Consider the following 12090-nt stretch of genomic DNA (forward strand, 5'->3'; position numbering starts at 1 on the left):
TGGCATATAGCTTTTTTTTTTTTAATTTTTATTTATTTATGATAGTCACACAGAGAGAGAGAGAGAGAGGCAGAGACACAGGCAGAGGGAGAAGCAGGCTCCATGCACCGGGAGCCCGACGTGGGATTCGATCCCAGGTCTCCAGGATCGCGCCCTGGGCCAAAGGCAGGCGCTAAACTGCTGCGCCACCCAGGGATCCCTAGCTTTTGAATTAAAAAAAAAAGTGGGCGTATGCTTTTGTTCCCTTGGGCAACAGGTAAGAGTCCTAGTGGCCATGGCTGTTTCTCTACTTTTCCCTGGACTAATGACTGGGCGTATACGGGAAGAGCAGTTTCAATGGGTTCATCACCTGATACACTAAAAGTAGGCCTGGTTTGTAAGGAATGCAGTGCAGTTATCAGTAATGGCAATATCATGTTCTAAACCTGCCAGAAACAGGATCCTGAAGCGGCTGCCAAATTCTTGCTTTAAAACCTTGTAACTAGGGGATCTCTGGGTGGCGCAGCGGTTTGGCGCCTGCCTTAGGCCCAGGGCGCGATCCTGGAGTCCCGGGATCGAATCCCACATCAGGCTCCCGGTGCATGGAGCCTGCTTCTCCCTCTGCCTGTGTCTCTGCCTCTCTCTCTCTCTCTCTGTGTGACTGTCATAAATAAATAAAAAATTAAAATAAAATAAAATAAAATAAAACCTTGTAACTAGGGGACGCCTGGGGGTTCAGCGGTTGAGCATCTGCCTTTGGCTCAGGGTGTGACCCTGGGTCCTGGGATCGAGTCCCGCATCGGCCTCCCCACAGCAGGCCTACTTCTCCCTCTGTCTGTGTCTCTGTCTCTCATGAATAAATAAAATCTTTAAAACACACACACACACACACTCACACACTACTGCAGCTAATTACTGACCAAAACAACAAAATGCCCTGGGAACAAAACTCCCAAAGAGAGGTTCATTTATCATCGAATCCCATTTAAATGACCTCTCCAAGGTCTAATAAAAATATCAGCAAAAACCACAGTCTGTGGGTATTAAGGTGCTGTTGAGGCCTGCACACATTGTAAACATCCTATTAGTTACCATTTCAAAAGCATTCATGACGTCTCTTATCTGGACGATGCAGCTTTAAAAGGAGTTTCTGGCTGCTGGTCTTAGAAACATGACGTGGCATAAATCAACCCGAGGGGAGCTGACTCGCGAATCTCCAACAAAGGAGAATCGAGTTCTTCCCGAACTTCTCAAAGAAAACCAGCGCCGGTCTAGCGCTGTCGGTTTACGCTTAGGCTTGACACCTTGCGAAACGAGTTTAATCGGCATAAATTTAGAAACCACTCCTCGGACAGCACATAAGGGTTCAGCACATATTTATTTCTTTAGCATCAGGTGGACCTCAACAGAAGCGGCACGTCCCGCCGGGCAGCCACGCGGGGCCGTGGCCTGGGAGCTGAGCAGTGGGTGACGGGGCCTCGGGCTCCCGCCGGGAGGAGATAAGGAGGCGCAGGCGGCTCGGGCCGGCAGGTGCAGGGAGCCGCAGGGTCGGGCGTCCCGCTCTGCACTCCGCTCCGACTGAGCCGCTCACGCACGGCACACTCAGTGGTAACGGGGGCAAAACAGAACGCTACTCCCGGGGAAAATAGACGTCCCAGCTGAAATAGCACATTACAGTCAGAACCGTGCTCGTGGACAATCTATGACTTGCGACCGATCCCAATGCAGCGGTTGCTCCTCGCGGCGGGCTCCCCGGGCCCAGCAGCTGCCCCCCCCCCCCTCAGCCAAGCCAAGGGCCGCGACCCGGTCGTTCGCGCTCGACACCCACACGCGCCCCTTTGATTGCGGTTTGCAAATTTTACAAATGGTCAGAGTCGCTGCGAAGATTGACGGAGCCCTACGCCCTATGGCAAACGTTAAAACACTCGATGAAAACACCCTAGGTATTTAAGTACTCTGGGGAAAGAAGAAACTCCGAAGTATGTACAGAAATGCCACTTACTACACAGGCAAAGGCCCCTGTCCCCCCTTTTATCTAGAGCTCTTACTAGTGTTTGTGTCACTTTCAATCCCTGTTTCTCCAAGTTAATAGCTTTGCACTGAAATATTCAGCAATAAACACGAGGGAGGACAGACAGCAGGGAGGACCGCCAGACGGGGGGGCCCCAATCCGGGGTGAAGCCTCGCCCAGCCATGCTCCTGCGGACGGGCCCGGGGCCTGGAGCAGGTGCTCTGGAGCCGCCGTCCCCGGCCTTGTCCCGAGGCGCCGTCCCCTCCTGGCCGGCGACACCGGGCCTGGGGGGCCCCTGGAACCCAGGATTGGGGGGGGGGCGTTCCAGAGGGCGCGGCTCCCCGCCCGGGTCTGCCCACGGCTGGGAAGAGGCCCTAATTCCCGGTAGGGCGGGACGCCAAGGGCACGAGTCCTTCCTGAGTTCCTGGTCAATCCATCTGCGAGTTCCTAAGCCTGGAAATCCCGATTTGGATTCTGGCCGCAGACACAGCAGACGGCGGGCGGACACGTTCCGCGGGGTCCGGGTTCCCGACAAGGACAGAGCTGCAGGCTGTCGGTCTGTCCCTGGAGGTCTGTGTGCTCACTTGGAGTACATGGCGAGGCATCCGCTGCGCCCGCTGCACCTGCTGCACCTGCTGCGCCCGCTGCACCTGCTGCGCCCGCTGCACCCGCTGCACCCGCTGCACTTGCTGCGCCTGCTGCACCCGCTGCGCCCGCTGCACCTGCTGCCCCACGCTCACGCTGGCGAGAAAGGGGGGAGAGGCCGAGCACGTGGGGGACAGCGTTCATGTGGAGGATCGTGCAGTGCTGTCCCCAGATCGTGGGGCAAGTCCTCTCACGTCCGATCCGTGGTCATGGTTGTTTCCCCACTTTGCGCAGCATCTTCCTGACCCAGGTGTGTCGTCTCAGTGACCACTGCGGGGCAGCGTGACCCCCCGGGGGATCCGTGGGCAAAGAGCCCCTGGGTCGTTCAGGAATGGTAATTTTCAAAGTGTTTCTACTCTTTAGGCCTTTTGGAGCTTGGCAGCCTAACAAATGAACTTTTTAAACTTCCTTGAAACATTTGCGTAGTTTTTGATTTTTCAATGAAATTGCAAGCCATTGCAAGGTACCAACATTTTACCTTTCTTAATTACATACCCTGTACTCTAGCTTTGAAAACGGAAATGAATAAAGTCAACATTCAAATAGATATTCCTAATTGTTTTCAGGTGTTTCACTTGCTTGTCGTTTTTATTTAAGTGAAAAATCTGAACAAAACTTCATACTTTAGAAAGGTAACCATTAAATAAACAGCAGAAGGAGAGACTTCAAGAAAGAAGCATTCTCAAAAATGAGGATTCTTGATACTATTTATAAAAGTGCTCTGGGCATCTCGGTAATTAACTGAGCTTATGAAATAATTTTCTTATTTGTTAACATAAGAGAGGAAAACTTGAATCTGAGAGCAAACTGCTTTAATATTTTCAAAACGATAGACGTATGATTCTGGGGCATCTTCTGTATCTCGGGGAAGGTTATTGGGAAGGCATAAAATTCAAGATTCAGCAGAGCTTCAATGCTGTGATATCTTCATTTTGGTTTGTGAGGCAATGGACTATTCATAGACACGTCGTCTCCATCGAAAGCATGACCTACGCATCCAGACCCTCCTCTGTAAGGCCTTTCACGAAAACCGGCCAGACGCATCAGCAGAAACTGCCTTGGAATCCTGGCGGGACAGTCGGGCGGGCGGAGGACAGGCCGTGCACCCTGCGCGCCGGCAGAGGGCGGCAGAGCCCCGGTCCCTGGCGGGCGGGGCCGAGGCAGGGCCAGGGCAGTTCTCATCACCACGTGCACCTGCTGGGCAACGGGGCGGGGGCTGGAGGGGGCGAGGGGCCGGGGGCCGAGGAGCCAGGAGGCCAGAGGGGGCTAGGGGGCCAGGGGGCCTGGGGGGCTGGGGAGCCGGGGGACCTGGGGGCCAGGGGGTGCCCGGGGCTGGGGGGCCAGAGTGGTTGGGGGGGGCAGAGGGGGCCAGAGGGCCAGGGGGCCAGGGGGGGTCAGAAGGGGCCAGGGGGTCAGAAGGGTCCAGGGGTCCAGGGGGGTCCAGGGGGTTGGGGGGCCAGAGGGGTCCAGGGGGGTCAGAGGGGTCCAGGGGGGTCCAGGGGGCCGGGAGGTCAGAGGGGTCCAGGGGGCTGGGGGGGGTCAGAGGGGTCCAGGGAGCTGGGGGTCCAGGGGGGTCCAGAGGCTCGGGGGGCCAGGGGGCTGGGGGGCCAGAGGGTGCCAGGGTGCCAGAGGGGGCCAGGGGGCCAGAGGGAGCCAGGGGGCCGGAGGGCCGGGGGACCGGGGGGCCAGGGTTGTAGAGGGAAGGGCACAGGGCCCGGGGGCCACAGGTTTCCTTTGACGGTTGCAGGGGTCTCCGCGCCCAGCGCCAGGTACACGGGGCTGCCCCTCACGCCGGCCCCCGGGGGACAGGGGTTCGCAGGCGCCGAGACAGCTCTGATGCTCCGCACCCGGACACTGTGGCGGGGGGGGGGTTGTCCAGGACGATGAGACCACATCCGAGTCCCCCGTCCGCGCTCCTAAGGCCCGCGCTTTCGCACCGGTGTTCAGGGCCCCGCCGCCCGGGGGGGAGAGGGGGGTGGTCCCGGCCGCGCTGGGCCCGCGGCCCCACGTGCAGCCGCGGTCAGTCTGGGTCGGGCTCCCGGGGCCGCGGGGGCCTCTCGGTGCTCGCGGCCGAGCGGGGCGGGCGCTCCGGGTACCGGGGTCGCGGTCCCCCCTGCCGGCCGCGGGTCCGCGGGGCCTTCAGGAGCCGGGGGCGGGGGCCCGGCGGGAGCCCCTCGTGTGCCGGGGCACGCGGTAGTGCTCGGGCCTGGCCCGGAGCCGCCTGTCCTGGCCGTGGGCATACTTCCACTTGGAAGGGGACATCTTGAGCTTCTTCCTCCTCCTCTCCGAGCACCACACCTTCTCACAGTATTCCTCCACTCGCTGGAAGTTGCTGTAGCCGATCAGCTGCAAGAATTCCTTGTACCAAGGTCTTGCCCCCTGCGGGCCGCCGGGCGCGGGGCAGGGCATCCTGGGGGGCCCGTCCTCCTCGGGGTCTTTGTGAAACATCTGCTCTACTCTCTCCTCTTCCACTACCTCCAGGGTAATCCTCCGGACGGTGTGGACAAAACCGTGCTCCACCGTCTGGCAAAAGTAGGTCCCAGCGTCCACTGTGCGAACCCTGAGGAAGAGTAGGCCGAGGTCCATCTTGACCACTCTGTCATCCGTCTTCACCTGCAAGAACAAGAAAATCGGTGGCGCTGGAGTCTTACCCGGGAGAGCACACCCGCCTGTAAACCCCTCCACCATCCGCCCTGAGTTTCTTTCTTTTTCTTTTTTTTTTTTTTTTTTTCAATTTTTGTTATCACATGATGAAATCCTAAGAGTCATATAACTGCATGAGGGAGACAGTGAGTGAGCAAGAAGGACTAATTAAATCGTGTGTGTGTGTGTGTTGAATGTATTTACATGTGAGATCACGTCATAGTAATGATTTTGAGGTCATCTCACATCAATACTGTTGAGAGCAGAGCGGGAGAGCTTTCTCCCTAATGATTTCAATTAATCATTAGAAAAAGCCACCTAGTTCAGCAGAGCACTCAAACTTAGAGTGAAATGAAGATCTGTCAATTTTATTTAACTCTTTCTTAGTAGGCAGCACAAATGCCATTTCTCACATTACTAGCTCAGGGGTTCTTATTCCTTCCAGATCATAAAGACCAGGGTCTCTCTAAGGACCTCTGTTAAAAGAGCTGGGATACCTTCACTCCCTTTCCTTACAAAAAAGAAAAAAGGAGAAAAAAAGCCCCATTTCCCTTTCATTAATTAACTGAGCATTCCTTATATTTCTACAAGGCTTTCTATTTAACAGAGGCTTAAAAATAAACAAGAAAAATTCACAATCTGAAGAACTTCACACTCCAGTAAGTATTAAGTTTACATATAACTTCAGTGCTCAAATATCTTTTTGTTTGTGATATAATAAATTATGCACCTTAATTCTATAAATAAATAACTACAATTCAAGGTAAAAGCACAACAGAGCTTTTGATAAAGAGCTAATGATAAACAGTGAGTATATGATTTGACATTAGAACAAAGTGAGATTCCAAACACTGGCACCACTGTCTACTTCTTGTGTGACGTAGGGCATTTATGTGTATTCTTTTAGTTTTCTTCATACAGTTGGAGATGATCTAAGTGTCACTTGAATGACTGCTGTGAAGTTTAAATAAAATAACCTAAGTGAGAACACTTCGTATGGTGCTACCAGTACTTACCTCTCCCTCTCCTGTATATATTCCTCCAGCTAAAAAACCCCCCAAAACCTGATACATGTTTTCAGATGACCAAAGATCACACCACAATGGGATAAAGGTGATTCACACTATACTGGCTAACGTCGCCCTTGAGAACACAAACCAAAAGCAAAAGGGGGCATGCTGACAACCACAACCACTTTGGCAGTAAGTGCCATTGAGACAAGCATGGCTTGGTCCCAGTGGTAGGTCCTGGTAAGGCCTGCTGCTGGGTTGCGCTCTCCCGAGCTTTAATTAGATCCAGGATGTTCTAAGGTTGCAATGTGTGCTACACTCACGTGCCGTCATTTATATTATTTGTGAATCATGGGGCAAAAGGGCATCAGCAGTGTAGGAAGAGACTGTCTCTCCAATAGACACGTTAAGATAAACTGTGAAGCTCTCTGAGGGTTTTCCCCAGCCATGTAAGGTAAGCTAATTATTCAGCAGCTTCGGAGTGACATAGTTGGATGAAGGGGCTCCCTGAATCCTTGATAGGGGCTTCCCTGGGCTTGGCAGGACCACGTCCTAGTACGCAGAATGCTAGAGCCATCAGCTCCAGAAGTTCTCGTGAGGAATCAGGAAGAGCTGTCAGGCCAAAACCATCGTCGCTACATAAAGCCATTGCTTGTCTGTTGACAGGTCTCGCTGAGGAGGTGTCCCTGACACCTGCCCCAGCCAATAATTCTTAAATGACTTGGAGTCACTGTCACTGCTCACGTAAATGACTTGGAGTCACTGCTCTCTTCTCCGTAAATCTGTCACAGGCCTTAGGTGATTCTGACTCTAAAGCACAGTCTCCACCGTTTTGAAACTTATGGCTGCAGGTGACATAAAGGAACCTGCCTTCTTACACCGTTTTGTCCCTTGTGTGGTACGTGCCATTTTATTGTCCTGCTTCTCTTCTTCGTTCCCCGTTGGTGTCTTCCATAGATTTCTCCTTCCCTCTAAGGCACAACCCTCCAACCCTCCCTGATCTCATTTTTATTTGCATTCGTTTGAGGATTCTATTTCAATGAGCTTCCTAAGCTGGTGTCTCATCTTACACCCCATCCTCCTTGTTTTGTGTTTCCTGTTAATTACAAAACACGGACTGAAATTTACGTGATCCTTCATTGTTTACAATCCAAAGCGTGTCCACGCACACCGCGCCCCTCCCCCCCGCCACTTACTGACTTCCTCATTTCTGACAATGACAGTCTTCTTCTCCTTCTAGTCCCTCTCTCCTCATGTGTTGTTATACTTCTTACTCATTACTATGCCTTCATATCCACTATGTCACAAATTCCCATCAACGTTTCTTCCTGGGTGATGGTGGGAACAGTCATTCCATTCCACTGTCTTGCCACAATGTTAGATTCTCATACTGTGCGACCGATTCCCCAACCTCCCCTCGTGGCAGGCTCCTCTCACATCCTCCTCCTTTCTGCGTCTGCTACTAGGCTCCACTTGATTCTGTTTCGCCACCTCCACTGTTGGCCCGACCTGGAGGGACTTCCCTACTGCTGCTTTCCTACTGGGAAAGGCCGAATTAACATGTCATCTCTTCAAGCGGGCCTCCCTCTTATCTTAGTAAGAGTGTCCCCCTTCCCTTACTACCATCATGTCACCTGTTAACCTTTGTCAACTGGGCATACAACATTACCTGCAAAAAGTAACCGGTCCTTCAAATAATTTTCTTTTCCCTGATACCTTTCCTCTTTATTTCAACAAATGGGCGCTATTTAACTCTGCTTCAAATTTCATTTCCTTTAGTCCTGCTCCTTATTCAGATTCTATTGCTGCCCAAGCAGGTAAGAATTGTTCAACCGGCCCGCTCCCGCCTTTCTAAATCCATATCCCCAAGTAGCTTACTGTAGTGCTTCTCCCAGGGTTGGGAGAATGTGGACATTTCTGCAGATCAATGAGTATTCTATAAAGACTTCTTAGATCATTGTGTTTAATTTTCATAATAGTGTAGATTAACAAACTATATTTGGGACGGTGGGGAAGATCAACTTCATTGTTAGTATTGGTGTTTATCATAGACTCTGGACTGTTTTCAAAGCTCTAACGGTTTCCAGCTGCTGAGAACAAAGATGAATGTAATATGTTAATGATATGTTCCAGCCAAATGAAAACCAAACAACGTCCCTATGCAGTAATACATAAAAAGTTTTGAAGTCACTTGTATAAAGTGTTAGGGGGATTGAGTCAGCACATGGCACAAAGTGCTACAGGCAGATGTTTCATACACACATGTCCACACATGTATGTGGTAGTCTGGGTCCTATGTTATGTTTATGGAGATGCCTTATTTCAGTGAAAAAAATGATCACATTAAATAAAGATTTAAATGATGCATAGATTTGTTTACATCTTATTTGTAAATTAATTTTGTTTCTATATTTGAACAAAAGTGACAAGCATAAGGAATGCATTCCTTGTTTCATTCTTATGAATATTTAATAAACATTTTAATACAACTCATGCTTGTATTAGCCCAAGACAATGTTCCACATTCAAGGGCAGATGGTGGGGACAACCTAAACAAATACCAGAGTCCAATCTCCCTTTTCATAACACCTTCAATCCTCGGTCCCTTGTCTTGCCACCTTCTTTCTCACTTCCATGTCTTATTCTGGTCTTACTCTTTCTTTCTCTTAGAGAGCTCCTTTCTACAGATCACTGATCCATTTTTTAAAATTTCTTTCCTAGCTTGACACTTTCACTGCTCAATGAATACTTTCTTTTCAGCCATAAAGATCTCTTCTTTCTTTTTGTAACTCAATAGCATTCACATTTGTAGCACACAGCTGGTATTCATATCATTCTTCAAATAATTTTGTCATGCGAGTTTCAGCTCTTTAACCACACATTAAAACCAAAGGCCTCTCTTAGTTATTCTAAATATTCCACGATGAGTAGGGTGCTCAGAACATAGTGAAAATGAGAACATATTCACTTGTTCAGAGTGTACAAGAATGCAAGCAATGGGTATCCCAAGGAAGATATGTCCAGAAGTTATTCACTTCTTCTATGTAAATCCAGGAATGATTTGGACAAGGAAGGAAGCAAGCATGATTTCAGGAGCAGTTAGTGACTACTGACAGGGCTATGCTTCACAGACACATAGGAAAAGAACTCCTAGGAGACTGTCTTCACCTGGAAGGAATCTGCATACAAACACTCTCACTGAATATGATCCTTTGTTTTCTCCCTACTGTACTTCCCATGAGAGTGCAAATATGAAAATATGAAAGTCAGCTAGCTTAGCTTCTGGCACATGAAGTGTTTGAAAGTGTTTTAAAATAAAACCAAACATGAACACAAATCCTTGGCCACTGGGTCAGGAGTGCTTTTTTTTTTTTTTTCCCCACGCAGATATTTCTTTCGAAAATCAGAAACCTGATTTGAGAAACACTGCATTGTGTGTATATAAAGTCCAGTAGAGTCCGAAGATGTGAAGTGTGACAATTAGAGTGGGAACTGTCCTACATCATTTATTTGCATGTTAGAGATAGTGTCTGTCTCAGAATGTAGGTTTGCCTTCCTGATTACAGTGAGTCTGAAATTCAGTCATGAAAGACATTTTAACTCCGAAATCTAGATGGCTGTACACTATGTACATTAAATCACCTTGAAAGTTAAATGTACCTTCCATAGCCTGTGAAAACCCAAAAATAAAAATGACTTAGAAATTTGTATTTGAAGTCCTTCCATGATTTAATCTTTCCACTTTAGTCCACATGGGCCCCTTCAACAGCAAATCTTGATTACACAATTGTTTTCGTCAGCTGTGCTTTCTCTATGTCTGCAGACCTGATTTCCTTGGTCAAGAAGATGATACATAATACATCACTTTATCAAATATTCTTATAGGCAATCTACAAAAATACAGCATTTCTTACTGAAAATGGTTTTAATATTCTGAGTTAAAAAGATTGATTCAGTATGTTTTGTAATGTCAAATAAAAAAAAAAAAGCAATTGAACAAAGAACCCTGCACATCTGGTAGCTGGTCAGGAAGAAGAAGTGATTTCCATGTGTATCAACCATATGGTTCCATACTTTTCAGAGGGAAAGGAAAGACAGAGTCCTTGAATTGGTTTCTTTCAGAATATATTTAACACTGAAATTAGTTTTAGTCAAGAGATAAAGGCCAACAATTTATATATTTGTTGGTTTATCTGGCCTATTTTCAATACAAAAAAGTCAGTTAACTTACAGAAAATACACATAACAGCATAAAAATGAAAATCTTTTTTTTTTTTCTTTTTTTTTTTTTTTGAAAATCTTTTATAAAAACAGTTTTCAATGTGAATGTGCTTTATGATCGAGATGACTGCCCAATAAGAACTTAATAGCTCATTTAGGGAAACATATTACAGATATCTAAAAGAAATAAAGTTGTATATATACTTCAGATTAAAGATCCAAAGGTGGAAAACCTTTTTCTAATACAAGAAGATGCTGAGAAGGAAGTTATCATAAATAAGAACTCAAAATCATATTGTGAAAAAGTGTTATTTTGAGAAACATCAATTATATCAAAGAAGAAATTTGGAACATTTACATTCAAGAACTAATATACAGAAGATACAAAGTACTCTTGAAAGTCAAGAAAAAGAGAAAAATAGAGAAAAAACATATAACTAGGTATGTCAGAGGAGAAGCCCAAATGTTTAATAAGTATGCAAGTTAATTAGCAATTTTAGAAATACAAACACAAACAAAACACTATTTTCTACTAGCAAAACAGGCAAAAATTAGAAAATACAAAAAATTGGTGAGAATACAGGAAAATGGGAACCTACATAAAACACTTTGAGAGTGCAGATGATGCCAAAATTCTGCAAAGTGAGCTGACAAAATTGTAGAAATAAAGGATGTCACAAGATAAGAATGCTGAGATTTGCACTCAGGTCTGTAAGAAGTTATTTGAAGAAATGATCATTAAAGATGTGGGAATGGGAATTAATGACATTGTTGGTCCACTCTTAGGGGCATGGATCAATTAAGAGCAATGAATGCATGCTATGGGATGTTAAGTTGCAATCAGGAACAATGACATAGAGACATGCACGGCCATGGTGATACACCACCATTTTGAGTTCTAGAGAGGAGCAGAGTAAGATCTCTAACTCAATAGATTTATTTTTACAGCTCATGTGTACTCACAATGTTATATACTTGTTCAATGTAGTACAAGTGATGTAGTACTGGAATTACTCCAATCATTACAATGCATGCATATGGGGAAGCAAAGATGAAAGTGGAGAAAGGTGGTCCAGGAAAAATGAAGTCAAACGAGAAAGGAGATTTGTATGAACCCATTATGACAACGTGCTGTGAACTAAGTAATATGCTTATAATGATTATCTAGGTTTGGCAACCAATAAACTAAGTCAGTAAGATCTGTTCAAGCTATGCTATACTAGAACCATATGATTTTAGAAATAATGTTGAAAAATACACTAACAGCAGTGTAAGGGTAATGTTTTATTAAACATTTCCATAGGTAAGAATACCAGAATAATCAGGATGAAGGGAAAATAAGAGGAGGGGTAAAAGAAAGAGAATGTTTGAACACAAAAGTGCATACCATAAGGCACTGAATCACTACTATATTTGGAGTTCAAAGTCAACACTGAATTACCTAGTGACCAAAGGAAAGAAGAAAGTATAAATTCTAAGCCCCCAATGTCATCAAACTATATTTTTAACATTCTTCCTTATTATAGGAAATACAGTCAATGATAATGTATTAGCCTTGTATGATGAGAGATGGTAGCTGTA

The 12090-nt window shown here is 47.0% G+C and overlaps 1 protein-coding gene across 2 annotated transcripts in view; it reads right to left on the reverse strand.

Annotated features, from left to right (window-relative positions):
• Positions 1-4747: 4747 nt before the first annotated feature.
• The window catches only part of SEMA3E (semaphorin 3E), a 235944-nt gene continuing 228601 nt past the window's right edge, over positions 4748-12090 (reverse strand). For both annotated transcript variants that reach the window (XM_038562847.1, XM_038562848.1), the window contains one exon: positions 4748-5248. In XM_038562847.1, the coding sequence (XP_038418775.1) occupies positions 4775-5248 (474 nt within the window). In that variant the 3' untranslated portion in view covers positions 4748-4774. The remainder of the gene's footprint in view (positions 5249-12090) is intronic.

The sequence above is a fragment of the Canis lupus genome, chromosome 18, assembly GCF_011100685.1.
Source record: "Canis lupus familiaris isolate Mischka breed German Shepherd chromosome 18, alternate assembly UU_Cfam_GSD_1.0, whole genome shotgun sequence".
Taxonomy (NCBI): domain Eukaryota; kingdom Metazoa; phylum Chordata; class Mammalia; order Carnivora; family Canidae; genus Canis; species Canis lupus.